Source organism: Aotus nancymaae, unplaced genomic scaffold, assembly GCF_030222135.1.
Source record: "Aotus nancymaae isolate 86718 unplaced genomic scaffold, 86718_ANA_hifiasm-v0.15.2.pri h1tg000018l, whole genome shotgun sequence".
In the NCBI taxonomy this organism is placed as follows: domain Eukaryota; kingdom Metazoa; phylum Chordata; class Mammalia; order Primates; family Aotidae; genus Aotus; species Aotus nancymaae.
In genome coordinates, this window is record NW_026988430.1 from 16,362,881 (window position 1) to 16,378,024 (window position 15,144).

General features: G+C 46.0%; 2 protein-coding genes across 6 annotated transcripts in view; one reads left to right on the forward strand and one right to left on the reverse strand.

Annotated features, from left to right (window-relative positions):
- The window catches only part of GAS7 (growth arrest specific 7), a 280,976-nt gene that overhangs the window by 216,122 nt on the left and 49,710 nt on the right, over positions 1-15,144 (forward strand). For all 5 annotated transcript variants that reach the window (XM_012457599.2, XM_012457597.2, XM_012457595.2 and 2 more), the window contains one exon: positions 4,410-4,495. In XM_012457599.2, coding sequence (XP_012313022.2) covers positions 4,410-4,495 — 86 coding nt within the window. The remainder of the gene's footprint in view (positions 1-4,409; positions 4,496-15,144) is intronic.
- LOC135275758 (high mobility group protein B1) lies at positions 5,393-6,234 on the reverse strand. The gene has a single exon (XM_064378311.1). It carries the CDS (start codon positions 6,132-6,134, stop codon positions 5,487-5,489), a length of 648 nt encoding a protein of 215 aa, XP_064234381.1. The 5' UTR covers positions 6,135-6,234; the 3' UTR covers positions 5,393-5,486.

A 15,144-nucleotide genomic window follows, 5' to 3' on the forward strand; every position in this document is an offset into this window, starting at 1 on the left:
ACCTACTCAGATAAAAACTTGTGTATCTCCTTGTCATCAGCAGATTAAACATGGTTCATTTTTGTATGTGTTTGATTTTAAGATCAGGGTCATGCTGGCTTTGTAAAATAGATTTAGAAGCCTGCCACACATTTCTATGCATGGGTATTTCTTTCTTGAGTGTGTGAATGAATTTGCCCATAAAACCATCTGAGTCCAGTGCCTTTTGGGGGGAGGTCATTTTCAAAGGTTTTACTTCTTTTTGGCATCTCTTGAAACTCCTTTGATAATTTGAATCTTATGAGAAGTTTGGTGTGTAAGAGGTAGAATTATAAATCATATGTTCTTGCATTAAAACATTTCTACTATAGGCTGGGTGCGGTGGCTGACACCTGTAATCCCAGCACTTTGGGAGGCTGAAGCTGGCAGATCACTTGAGGTCAGGAGTTAGAGACCAGCTTGGTCAACTTGGTGAAACCCTGTCTCTACAAAAAATACAAAAATTAGCTAGGCATGATGGTGGGTGCCCGTAATCCCGGCTACATGGGAGGCTGAGGCAGGAGAATCACTTGAACCTGGGAGGCAGAGATTGCAGTGAGCTGAGATCATGCCACTGCACTCCAGCCTGGGCAATGAAGCAAGACTCCATCTTACCAAAAAAAAAAAAAAAAAAGTTTCTACTATATTTGTTGTGCCATTGTTTTCTTTGTGATCCCTAACTCTGACCATTTGTGTTCTCTTTCCCTCTCAAATTGCCCTGGCTTATCTGCTTTCTTTTATTGTTATGATACATACACACACACACAATCAGCAATGGTTTGCTAATGATATCCTGCTTCCTGACTCATTAATTTCCGTTGCCACTTTCCTATTCCTTTCTCCTGTTTTCTTTTGGCGTGTTTTATTGGCCTTTGAATTTTTTTCCCAAAATCTTAAGTTGAATGTTTAGTCCATTTATTTTTGTTCCTTTGGGTTTTGTAATGAAATAATTAAGGCTGTGGATTTTCCTCCAAGTATAATTCAGACCTTATCCCGTTTGTTTTGGTATCTCCTTCTTTATTATTTTCTAAATATCGTGTAATTACAGTTTGAAATTCTGTTTTGATCTGGCGTTATTTAAGAGGGCAGTTTCTTACATTTCCAAGTGTTTAGGAGTTGGGGGATGGGGATCTTGTATATTTATTCTTTCATTATTAATATCTACTTTTATTGCTTTCCTGGTCAGAGAATGTGGCCTGTGTTTTTTATGCCTCTTGCCATTTATTCACAGTTTATTTGTGGCTTAAATATGGCCAACTTTTTCAGTGTCCCAGGGCTTCCTGGCAGAAGATGTTATCTTTGTTTGTAGGATATGATGTTGTCTACATCTATTTCAATCAGCCTTTTAAATTAAATTATTCAGGTCTTCTTTATCCTCCTTGCTTTTGCCTGTTAATCAGTCCTAAACCGAAAGCAATGTCCTAGGTTTTCTGCTGTTGTTTTTAGGTTTTTCAGTATTTGTGTTTTACCCATTTTAGTTCTATGCTATTTGATAAATAACATGTCTCAACTATCTTGCCCTCATTGTGGGGTGTATTTATCATCGGGCTCATGTCTTTCCTGGCATAGCTTTATGACAGTCAAAGTGAATTCTCCTTGGCGCCCTCAGCCTTCTCTCTGATGCTGTTGGAATTGTGGCCTTGTCTCTTAAGCTGCCTTCCTAGCAGGTGGACGTTATCTGCACTTGGCCAACTGCTTAAGGGGCGTGGGTGTGGCCCAGGCTCGTAGCTGGCCCTGCAGGGTGGATCTGTTGTTTCTTGTTGCTTCTCCAAGCTTTCACTGCACTCAGGGCCTGCTGTCTATCAGTTTTCTATTTCCTTGATATGTGTGCAGCTACCTTCTTCTGGAATGGGGGTGCAAACCCTGTAGATTGGGGAGAAGCCCAGCTGCCCACAGGCACGCGGCTGCATGTGGCCCTGCCTGGTGCTGGAGTTTTCGCTGCAAGCGGTGGAAATGGGGTACCACCCCAGCATGAGACGGGTACTCTGTGGAATGGCCTTCACCCCATTTCCCAACACTTACCTCCAACCCTTGCCACTCCAAATTAGTGGGTGTTGGTAATTTTCAGCCATATCCTCCTGTGCTTCCTGCCACACTATAGCGTTTTCTCCAGAAGAATCATGAGTTGAACATAGATCTTCTTCCCCCAGTCTGACCCACACTCTATATGCGTATTGGCAATTACTTGAAGCCTGGGTCACAGGGATGGTGTGTTGTCCTGGTCTCCAGAGATCATGCAGGCTTGTGGTTCCTGGGGACTCAGTTCAGGAACAAAAGCAATGACCTTCCCCTTCTGCATGCCTCCCCTCCCCAACTTTTTTGAGACAGGGTATTGCACTCTGAAGTGTGGGCTGGAGTGCAGCAGTGCAGTCACGGTTCACTGCAGCCTCCCCCTCCCAGGCCCAGGCTGTCCTCCCACCTCAGCCTCTGGAGTTACTAGAACTACAGACATGAGCCACCACACCCAGCTAATTAAAAAAAAATTATTTTGTAGAGACAAGGTCTCACTGTGTTGTCCAGGCTGATCTTAAACTCCTGGGCTCAAGCAATCCTCCCTTTGCCTCCCAAAGTGCTGGGATGACAGGTGTGAGCCACTGCATCCGGCTATCCCACCCTTTTTAATTTTTTTAAATTTTTTCTGTTTTTTTTTTTTTTTTTTGAGACGGAGTTTCGCTCTTGTTACCCAGGCTGGAGTGCAGTGGCGCGATCTCGGCTCACTGCAACCTCCGCCTCCTGGGTTCAGGCAATTCTCCTGCCTCAGCCTCCTGAGTAGCTGGGATTACAGGCACGCGCCACCATGCCCAGCTAGTTTTTTGTATTTTTAGTAGAGACGGGGTTTCACCATGTTGACCAGGATGGTCTCGATCTCTTGACCTCGTGATCCACCCGCCTCGGCCTCCCAAAGTGCTGGGATTACAGGCTTGAGCCACCGCGCCCGGCCCCTGTTTTTTAAAATAGAGATGGGGTCTCACTATGTTACCCAGGCTGGTCTGGAACTCCTGGACTCAAGCAATCCTCCTGCCTCGGTCTCAAAGTACTAGGATTACAGGGCTGAGCTACCACACCCCCACCTTTCATCCTTCCCTTTTTTAAACAAAGTGCTTTATGACTACTTAAAACTTTTGCAGTTATCACTTTGTTGGATTCTCACACCAACAAAGTAGGTCAGGAGACTAGCTAGAATTATCCCCATTCTATAGGTGCGAGAGCTGAGGGTCACTGAGGAGAAACTGCTCCTCTAAGCTTATGTAGTTATATTCCTACGAGAGCAGTACCACCTGGGAGCCGAGACCACGTGGGTTCCAGTGTGAATTCATGATGTTGGGAGCATGCAGCGGTGTTGAGGCTTGAAACCATCCATAGTGGGAGTGTCTTTGGCACACAAATTGGCAGATACCGCATATCAGGGCTCCCCCTGTCCCTTGGAGAGCAGGTTTATCAGCAAGCATTGGGAGCATGGGTGAGTGTCCCCCAAGAGACATAACGTTTTAAGAGTAGAATTTTAGAACCTCAGATTATGGGTTTTGTTTGTATTTTTGAGACGGAGTTTCACTCTTGTTTCCCAGGCTGGAGTGCAGTGGCGTGATCTCAGCTCACTGCAACCTCTGCCTCCTGGGTTCAAGCAATTCTCCTGCCTCAGTCTCCCAAGTAGCTGGGATTACAGATGCCCGCCACCATGCCCGGCTAATTTTTTTGTATTTTTAATAGAGAGGGACCTTCACCATGTTGGCCAGGCTGGTCTTAAACTCCTGACCTCAAGTGATCTGCCTGCCTCGGCCTCCCAAAGTGCTGGGATTACAGGTGTGAGCTGCTGCACCCAGCCGGATTGTGTATTTTTAATTCTAGGAGAACAGTGACTCAAGAATGAAGTGCATATGCCCACCTTGGCTGTTAATGGACAGAGCCTAATTTCATGGTGACCAGTCGATCCAGTCCTCTTTCCAGTCTGCTCACATCCTGCTGCTCTGAGTTTGATGGTGGAGAAGTTACTAAGAGAGATGAGGGAAATTGTAGGAAGGTGGTGGAGGGCCCTCTGGCCCAGCTCTACAGAGGGAGGTTAGACCTGTGATTGGCATCTGTAACTACATCTGATGTGGTATTTGTAGCAACGGCAGCTGGACCATCTCGACCTCACCTCCTGTTAGGCACATTCCTTTTGCTCTTGGGTTAAAGAAGAAACTCAGTCCCCTGAGAATTTCGTGATTTGGGTGCTGAGGATTAGAGAGATGTCTTCCACCCATTTCCAGCTCTGCAGATACAGATAAGTCCTGAGGGATGGTCTTTGCCATGCAAGGCCTCTCAGAGGTGGGAAAAGGGGCTGCAGTGGACGAAAGGCGGGGGTGCCCGTCTGTGGCCCACACAGCATCTGAGCCGTGTCTCTGTCCCTGCAGTGAATGGATACCACGCGTCAGGGACCCCAGCGCACCCTGCAGAGACTGCCCACATGAGTGTCCGAAAGTCCACCGGTGATTCCCAGGTAAGGGGTCCTGTTAAGGGAGGTATAGAGGTCGCTGCCTTTGCAGGCCCAGGAAGGCTTCATTTAAGACAAGTCCGTCATGGGAGTCCAGGTGGCTGCAGCCCAGTTCTGCCCCCTCAGGTAGAAAGTGGTTGCTGTACCTGGGTTATTTCAGTGTTCCCTGAGGGAAAGAGGGTTGGATGGTTGTGGTTTGTTGGTTTTCTAGAAGTTGAGGGCGGTTTGGAGGAGGGGCTGATGGTGATGGGGTTGAAACCATTGGGACAGAGAGTTCTGTTCTGTGGTCTGGATTCCCGATACATGAAGCCTATGTTTCCCATTCCTTTAAGAGTATGGATGTGCCAGACCATTTTCCTTGTCTCTACCCTACCCCTCCCATGCCCAGACTACCCAGAATGGAATTTAGTAAAATTTGATGATCTCATTTGATAAACTAGCATAGAGACAGCTATGGGATGGAAGGAAATGGGGATATGTTTTAGGATTTCCAAACTACTTTCTCAGTCTCCATCCCACTTGATTCTTTTTTTTTTTTTTTAATAAAAAAAATTGTATTTACTTAGAAGCATTCAGAATGTCAACAAAACAGCTGCAACTTTTTTTTTTTGCAATTACAGAGTGGTATTCAGTTAACAGAACAACAATTATTTCATATAAGCTGCATCAGAGACAACTGAAGATGAAAAAACTACCATCCCCATATATAACTAATTTGTGCTGTGCACCAACAAGAACCTGCTTTAAATTTCCATGCCAATTTACAACCCCCATACTGTACCAGGCAAGGTTAGTGGCTATTGAAAATACCACCAGGACAGGGCTATCTAAAGACACATTCGGTAGTGTGTTAACTATACAAAAAAAGACACTGTACAGTTTAAAAACAAATCTTACACAGCCTTACATTTCAATTTTTTTCTTTAAAAGGAGTGAGTTGTGTACAGGGGGGTTAAATGCTTTATAGACAAGAAAACAAAACTGCGCTAGAACCAACTTATTCATCATCATCATCTTCTTCTTCATCTTCATCTTCTTCATCTTCCTCTTCCTCCTCATCCTCTTCATCTTCCTCATCTTCTTCCTCTTCCTTCTTTTTCTTGCTTTTTTCAGCCTTGACAACTCCCTTTTTGGCTGCATCAGGCTTTCCTTTAGCTCGATATGCAGCAATATCCTTTTCATATTTTTCCTTCAGCTTCGCAGCCTTCTTTTCATAAGGCTGCTTGTCATCTGCAGCAGTGTTATTCCACATCTCTCCCAGTTTCTTTGCAACATCACCAATGGACAGGCCAGGATGTTCTCCTTTGATTTTTGGGCGATACTCAGAGCAGAACAGGAAAAAGGCCGAAGGAGGCCTCTTGGGTGCATTGGGATCCTTGAACTTCTTTTTTGTCTCCCCTTTAGGAGGAATATAAGTTTTCATTTCTCTCTCATAACGGGCCTTATCCGCCTTTGCCATATCTTCAAATTTTCCTTTCTCTTTAGCAGACATGGTCTTCCACCTCTCTGAGCACTTCTTAGAAAACTCTGAGAAGTTGACTGAAGCATCTGGGTGCTTCTTCTTATGCTCCTCCCGACAAGTTTGCACAAAAAATGCATATGATGACATTTTGCCTCTCGGCTTCTTAGGATCTCCTTTGCCCATGTTTAGTTATTTTTCCTCAGCGAGGCACAGAGTCGCCCAGTGCCCGTCCGGCTCTCACTTGCCCCGGCGCTGTCTCTATGGAGCTCAATGTACTGCAATGGCTGTGTCCCCCACTTGATTCTTAAGCAGACGTGTGAGTTAGGCGTCAGTAACATTCCCATGCTATGCATGACGTTGCCAAGGTCCAACCGGTTATATGACCTGCACAGGCCCACAAGATTACTGACTGGTCAGCCTGGACCTTGATGCCAACTCTTATGGCTCTTCTAGTTACATTAAGCTGTGCCTAAAAAACTGAGGACTCACCTTATTTAATCTACCCATGAATTATCAAGGTGTTCTTAATGAAGCTTCCAAACTCTAGCAACGTTTTCCAGGCATTAAAATGCCAGAACTCTGGGGCCAATAATGAAAATGATGACAATCATGATCACTGATGATGATCCTGATGCTAATGTTGATGATGATGATGACAGCAGCTGCGTATGTAGTGGGTTCTAGGTATCAGTCACTGAAAGAAGGAAATCTATACTTACCATAAGGAAGAATGGCTAGAAGAAAAATAAACTGGAGTATGGATGGTGGTTCTGTCTGCATCTAAGACCCTGGTTCTTAATCAGGGGACATTTGGCAACATCTGGGGCCCCGTGGGCTGTTAGTATAATCAGCAGAAATGTGACACTCAGCTCTAACATGGACAAGAGTGTTAATTTGGGGGAACATTATTAGGTTATTCTCTTAGGAGGGCTGAGTGCTGGGCTCCAATTCAGTTAACTCTGGAAAAGAATTTGACCTCCATGTAGGTCAGAACTTGTTAAGTTTTGATGGACTTAGAGTGAGCTGGGCCTCTTGTTGAAATGCAGATTCTGATCCAGGAGGTCCAAGGTAGGGCTTGAGGTTCTGGGTTTCCGGCCAGCCCCGAGGTGATGCTGACACTGTAGGTGTGAGACCACTCCTGAGCAGTGGACTGGCAGTCAGTAGCACACAGCTGGCTTGTCAGTCCCCTTCTCTCCGCTGCTCACATCACCCGTCATGAATCAGCCTGGCTTTGTGTACTTGCTGCTGAGCTCCCATCTTGCCTTCTCAACACAGATTCTGTCAGCCTGTTTGAAGTGAAACTTATTTGTCTCCTGACTTGAGAGTCTTTCTGAAGACGTCAGCCTTTATTCTGATGTGGTTCAGCAACAGCGACAGAACTCTGGTGCTGCCCTCGGCATCATCAGGAAGAATATTAGAAACAGCTCCCCACCCTCAAAATTTGAGGAAGAATGACTTTCATCCCTAATAGACCATAATCACCCCTGAAATACTATGAAGTTGTTACTCATCCATTTTAAAGAATGGACACTCGTCTAACCAGATATCTCAGAAGCTGACTTAACAGTGTGCATTATAAGCCATCGACACAGGGGTTTCTCCTCTAGTGTCTGTTCTTGGGGTATCTTGAGGGGTTCTTATTTATGTGCAAGCTGTTCATTCAAGCATTATTTACAGCACCTTAACACTGGACCCAGCCTAACTGTCCCGCAACAGGGGATGGGTCAACAGGATTATGGCGCTGGAGGTTAGCCAGTGATGCTATGCAGCCATGAGGAAGCATGCTTCTAAAGAGAATGTAATGATTTGGGAAAGTACTCACAACATAATATAGAGTAGTAAAAGTAGGACACACATTGCATATACATAGTGAGTCTTATTTGGGAGAAGGAAATCTATACTTATGTGAGGAAGAAGGACTAGAAGAAAAATAAACTGGAGAATCGATGGTGGCTCTGTGTCTGAGAACATGGCTATCGATCAGGGGACATTTGACAATGTCTGGAGACACTTGGATTGTCACACCCGGGGCAGGGGTGGAACTGGCAACAAGTGGGTAGACACCAGGGATGATGCCAAGTCTCCCCCAGTGTGCTGGACACCACAGCACAGAATTGCTCAACTTGAAAACATGAATTGTGCCAAAGTTGAGAAACTTGGGTCTAAGATCATGGGTAATTCTGTTTTCTTAACGCTTCTCTTGCTATTTTTCACATTGCCTAAAATGAACACATTTTGCTTGTATAGAAGACAGATACAATTTTTTATTTTAAAAATAATAAAATCTACATAGTAGGTACCGATATGGGGAATTGAGGAGAGGAGAGCCCTGGAGACTCGAGCCCGGGTAGGCAGTGGCTGCCTAAAGATAGGTGGATTGAGTCACACTGATTTTGGAGCGGTAACCTTGGGAGCTGAGGTGTCATCAAGATAACAAAAATAAAGAATGCAGTTACATGGAGAAGGTGAATGTGCACTGTTCACCAGTCCCAGGACCGGGAGGTAGAATGTTATTCTTTTAGGCTGTGAAAGGGTTACATTTAGATATAAAAAGCTACTACTTTTTTCAGTTAAAAAAAAAAAAATTTAGGAAACAGGTTCTTCCTGTGCTGCCCGTGCTGGAATGCACAGGCTGTTCACAGAGGCAATCATAGCTCACTGTGGCCTCAGCTTGGAACTCCTGGGCTCAAGCAGTCCTCCCGCCTCAGCCTCCAGAGTAGCTGGCACAGGACACCATGCCCGGCTAGCTACTACTTGTCCTGGTTTGTGAACCTGCAGGCTGGTTATCCAAAAAGGTGCCAAGAGTTAAACATAGAAAGAGGTTAAGGAGGTTTGGTGTTTACAGAGAGCACTACCCACCAAGGGTTCCCCAGGTTTAGGCCACAATCCAGCATGCAGACGAGTGGATTCACCGTCCCAGGCTGTCAGTTACCACTCGTAATAACTACACTTAAGCATCAATGAATAAATGAATGAATGAATGAGCAAAGGAACGAGTGCCCACTCGAGTTGCAGGGAGTGGAGTGGATAAAGTGGCATGTTCAGGGTTACTGTGACGAAACCTAGACTGGAAAGCCCCAGATCTCAAAGCCCCATTGAGATCTCTTTCCACCCCCTGCGTAGCTGCCCCTACTTGAGCAAGCTGATCAGGAAGATTAGAATGTTGTGGGGAGGGGGAGGGCAGGCCCAGTTTCTACGGACACCAGTAGCGTGTCCCCACCATGCTGTGTTGTGGGGAGGACTGATAGTGGGTGCCCCACGGTTCCTGAGAGTGCCTGCCCTGTTCCTTCACTGGGCCCTGGGAGACCTGGGCGGGGGGGTGGGCACAGGTGGTGGTGATCTGGTGCCACCCAGTGGAAGGTTTCAATTCTGCAGGTCTGGGGCAGTCGGCTTGGGGGCTGGATAAATGCAGCCCACCAGATTGCCGGGCAGTGGCAAGGGATCAAAGGCTAATTGTCTTTAAAAAAAAAAAAAAAAAAAAAAAAAAAAAACTTTTTTTACTTGAAGTTCTGGGATACATGTGAAGAGCCTGCAGGTTTGTTATATAGGTATACATGTGCCATGGTGGTTTACTGCACCTATCAACCTGTCATCTAGGTTTTAAGCCCGCATGCATTAGGCGTTTGTTCTAATGCTGTCCCTCCCCGAGCCCCCCACCCCCAACAGGCCTCAGTGTGTGCTGTTCCCCTCACTGTGTACATGTGTTCGACTCCCACATATGAGTCAGAACGTGGTGTTTGGTTTTCTGTTCTTGTGTTTGCTGAGAATGATGGCTTCCAGCTTCATCCTACAAAGGACATGAACTCATCGTTTTTTATGGTTGCATAGTATTCCATGGTGTATATTTGCCACATTTTCTTTATCCAGTCTATCATTGATGGGCATTTGGGTTGGTTCTAAGTCTTTGCTATTGTAAATAGTGCTGCAGTAAACATACATGTGCATGTGTCTTTATAGTAGGATGGTTTATATTCCTTTTGGGTATACTCAGCAATGGGACTCTGGATCAAATGATATTTCTGGTTCTAGATCAAAGCCTAATACTCTTGCTGCCTTTGCAAAATGATGTCCTTGCGGGTCCCCTTCCTTCCTACCCACCAGTGCCTAGGCCTTTTTGTGATCCACCTTTCAATTGTTCTGGCTTCTCATGAACTTCCTAGGAAGACCCTCTAGACACAGGAGAAAGGAAAGAGAGTGGCATGAAGGGCTTGGACACTTAAGGGACCCACTGGAGCATGGAGTTCAAGTGGAGAAAGAGGTGAGATGCTAAATCTCCACCACCTCCTACCTACCTCAATAATTCAGTAACACGTGTTCTTATCAGGCAGTTTAGGTCTTTGTCAGGCACTGAAACGTAGGGGTTATCTCTAGCCCCTGCCTCGATGAAGGTTTATAGCTAGTGTGAGAGAAAGAGTAGATAAATGATGATGCAATTTCAGCAGCGATAAGGGCTGGAGGAAGTGGATGCGGTGAGGATCTAGCCTGGTGGTGGAAATGTCAGGAATGGACACCTTAAGAAAAGATACCTATTCTAAGACTGCAATGATGAGCAAGGGTTTCGCTTGGCAGAGAGGTGGGGAAAGAATAGCTTTCCAGGGGAGGGAGCAGCATCATGGATGCCTGGAGGCAGGATGGGGGAACCGTGTTGTTAAAGAACCCATAGAGACCCGGTGTGGCTGTGGCTTACTAAGTTAGCGGGCGTAGGGAGGGTGGGAAATGAGGCTGGGGGAGTCTGCACAGGTCTACCACGAGGAGCTCAGCTGGTATCCTAACTGTACTGGGAAGCCATTGCAGGGTTTTGTGTGGGATCCCACCTGCTGAAGGGATGGGACCCAGATTATTTGCAGGGAGAGGAATGGGCTGAGAAGACGTTTGGAGTGGAAGGCTTGCTGAATCCCTCGTGAATGACCCACTCCAGTTTACCAAGCACTTGCTGTGTGATATCACCCCCTGCCAGGCCTCAGGGTGATGCAGAGATGCCCAGGTGGGGTGTCCCGACCCCTGGGCAGGGCTTTAAAAAGTAAATGGAGGAGAAGAGTTCTCTAGAATCATAGGCAAAAGAAATTTAAAACAAAAATTCTTATTACAGGCATTTGCAAACCTGTACAAAAGTAGAAGGAATAGATAATAAAGTACCACAGATCTGTTAATTAAGCCCAACGATTATTGGCCTTTGGCTGATCTTGATTCATGTGTGCTCCTGTCCCCTCCCCCTAATCCCCTTGCCCCCTACCATCCAGATTATTTTAAGGCAAATTCCTGACTTACTGTTTTAAATGCAAATATTTCAGAATATATCTTCCAGGGGGAAGACATAATGATGATACCATTATCATATTTAAGAAAACATTAATTCAGTAATACCACCTGATATATATGCTCCAGATTCCTCAATTGTCTCAAAAAATGCCTTTTTTTTTCTTTTTTTTAAGAGAAGGTATTTCTGGGCCGGGCGCGGTGGCTCAAGCCTGTAATCCCAGCACTTTGGGAGGCCGAGGCGGGTGGATCATGAGGTCAAGAGATCAAGACCATCCTGGTCAACATGGTGAAACCCCGTCTCTACTAAAAATACAAAAATTAGCTGGGCATGGTGGCCTGTGCCTGTAATCCCAGCTACTCAGGAGGCTGAGGCAGTAGAATTGCCTGAACTCAGGAGGTGGAGGTTGCAGTGAGCCGATATTATGCCATCGCACTCCAGCCTGGGTAACAAGAGCAAAACTCCGTCTCAAAAAAAAAAAAAAAAAAGAGAAGGTATTTCTTTGTTACTCAGGCTGCAGTACAGTGACACCATTATAGCTCGTGCATCCTAAAACTCGTGGGCTCATGTGATCCTCCCACCTAAACCTCTCAAAGCACTAGGATTACAGGCGTGCGCCACCACACCTGGCCCCCAGATCCCTTTTACAGCTGCTTTTCTCCCCAGTCCAGGATCCATTTAAGTTCACACACAGATACATTGGTTGCTGTGTCTCTTTAGTTTCTCCCTCTCTATATTTAAAACTGCTTTATTGAGCCATAATTCACATTAACCATACAATTCATCCACTTAAAATGTACAATTCAGCGGTTTTTAGTATATTTACATCATCAAATAAATTTTAGAACATTTTCATTACCCCAAATAGAATCCCCTGAAGACTTAGGCAGCCTTTAATCTACTTTCTAACTCTATGGGTTTGCCTCTTCTGGACATTTCGTGTAAATGGCATCATACTCTCTGTGGTCTTTTGCGTCTGACCTCTTTCACCTAGAATTCCAAGGTTCATTCACATCACGGCATGGAGCAACATGCCATTCCTTTTTGTGGCTGAGTAATATTCTGTTGTACAGATAGAACGTTTCATCCGAGTTGTTCCATCAGTCTCTTTGCATCTACACTCAATCTCTTAGGCCTTTTTTATTTTGTTTTTCATCACCTTGACAATTTATTTTTGAGAAGTCCAGATCAGTCGTCTTGCAGAATAACCTACATTCTTGATCTGACTGTTCTCTTATGCTTAGGTTCAGGTTCTGCAGTTTGGGCAAGAATACTGGTCAGGGCATGTGGAGTTCTTAACTGCATTCGAGGCTCAGCCACCCAGGTTAGCGCTCTACTCACGAGGCTCCATTTGAACTCTTGGTTAAGGTGGTGACTGCCAGATTCCTTCTTGCAGGGGAATTTGCATTTTCCCTTTCTAATTTGTCAGTCATCTCTGAGGTGCCGGTGTGAGACCCTGTGACTGTCCTGTGCCCTGACGATCTTTCCATCCGCTGCTTTGAGCATCCATGAGGATCATGGCCTGAATCCTCTTGGACACTGGGGTTTGCAGTTGGTGGTCGTCCAGTTTCTTGTACATTGTTTACTGGCATTCTTCTGAAAGCAATGTTCTCTTCCTTCCCCTTTGGAGTTAGTCGTAGCCATTCATTCCTAGTTGTGCTCAAATCGTCCCAGATTCGGCCTGTGGGAGCCCCTTTAAGCTGTTTATGTTCTTTTGTGATCTCTCCATTATTCTTTGAATACTTTCTTACCTCTCGGGAGTAGAGGATATTCCAAATACCTTGCATTTGGAATTAGTACCAAGGAGCTTGTGGTAATATTTGGAAACCATTTTCTAGCTAGTAGGTGTTGTCACTGTGATGAGATGTCATTCCTTCTGGGCCCTTTCAGTGGAGCATTATGCGAGTATGTGTGTCGTGTGTGTGTGTGTGTGTGTGTGTGTGTGTGTGTGTGTATGATGCATGCATGTGATATGTATACGAAGTTGAAGTAGTAGGCACAGGTTAGCAGCAGCACAGGCAGAGCCTGAGATTGCCTATGACCTACCATGGTCCTCAGGGGTTAAAGTGAAGCACGGCTAATACAGCAGAGACCAGAGAAGGTGCCGACACCCACACAGGGAACACCCACTCTCAATGCCATTACTTGTGTTCCTATCCTAGCCAAGTTATAGGGAGGAGGTGTGACCTCTGTGTCGATCCTTATTCTGCAGAGATTTATACACAGTGGTCCCAAAATACATGTTTGTGGTTGATGGAAATCTTTTTTGCCCTCCTGCAAAGACATGGAAAACAAGATACTGTCTTGGGTCTCAAAGTGGAGAGATGGCGGAAGATAGAGGGAAGAGCTGTGCAGGCTTGGGTTCTAATTTCCACTTCTCTGTTTACTAGCCTTGTGACCCTGGACAGTTTTGCTTCTGCAAGCCCCAATTTCATGATCTGTAAAATGGAGTTGATGTCCTTTCATTTGCTGGGGTTGTAAGGATGAAATGAGATTAAATATGTCAGACAGCTAACCTGGAGCCTGCCGTAATGAGCAAGCACTCATAGGCAGTAGCTCTTGCATTGCCTCTCCCCTCTTTTTTTTTTTTTTTTTTTTTGTGACAGAGTCTCGCTCTGTCGCCCAGGTTGGAGTACAGTGGCACGATCTTGGCTCACTGCAACCTCCTTCTCCTGGGTTCAAGCGATTCTCCTGCCTCAGCCTCCTATGTAGCTGAGACTACAGGTGCATACCACCACATCCGTCTAATTTTTGCATTTTTAGTAAAGACGGGTTTTCACCATGTTGGCCAGGATGGTCTTGATCTGCTGACCTCACGACCCCCCTGCCTCGGCCTCCCAGGATTACAGCAACTGCGCCCAGCCACTTCTCCCCTCTTAGCTCCCCATCACCAACTTCATCATCATCGATAGGTAGACTCGAAGGCTGTTGCCAAGGCTGCTGGAGTGCTGGTATATGGTGGGGGGCTGCAGTGGGAGCATGGTGGTGATGGTGGTAATGTGTCCATGACAGCAAGGCAGACTCCTACAGACGGCAGAATCCATCCCAGAGGCTACCCTTTCCCCTTCCTGACAGGTATTTGCTTGGCTAGTGTCTGTACATGAATGAACCTGTGGAGAGAGAGACTCCTATTCCTGTCTCTTCTCCTTGGTGACCGATACCTCCTCCCATGTAGCCTCTGTCTGCCTTCCTCCTTCAGCAGTTTTGTTACGTTGCCAAAATTGGCAGAGCTGACACCTTGGGAAGGTATAGGGTGGGCCAGCTGGATAAGATGATGCATTAAAAATGTCTGTGGAAGCTGTAGTTGGCCATAAAGTTGACTCTGGCTGGGAGCCTGTTGGGGTCGCTAGAGGAGTTGCCCTAAACAGAGGGACCTCAGTGAACCACAGAGTAGATCACATCTGTGTGCCTCCGAGTGAGGTCCACAGATTCTGCAAATCAGAGATGCCGGTGCCACCTGGGACCCTCTGGATCAGGCCCAGCAGCTGGGACTGTATTTTGGACACTTTTCTCCATTGATTCTGATGCACCTCAAAGCTTGAGGACCAGAGATAACCTATCCATTTTACAGATGAAGAAATTGAGGCTCAAAGAAGTCAGATTCTCGGGCCAGGGTCTGAAGGCTGGTAATCGTTGTCTTGTCTGTGAAACTGTTGCTCTATAAGGTTCCTTTTTGCTAGGCACCCTAAGGATATCAGTTTTCCTGAGGTGACTTTAATTAGGAACCCGAGAACAACTGTATGGGAATAAGGGAATGAGACCTTAGCAGGGACACAGTCAAGCTCCCTGGTTTGCCTAAATTGCTGATGTGTTTCTGAGGCAAAGGCTGGCCCTCACCTGTAGATGGTCCTTCGGCCAGGTGTCCAGGGTTGTGCTGGCCTGGGGGTGCAGGGTGCCCTCCACCCCGAGCTATTGTTTCCCTCTTGTTGGAGAAGA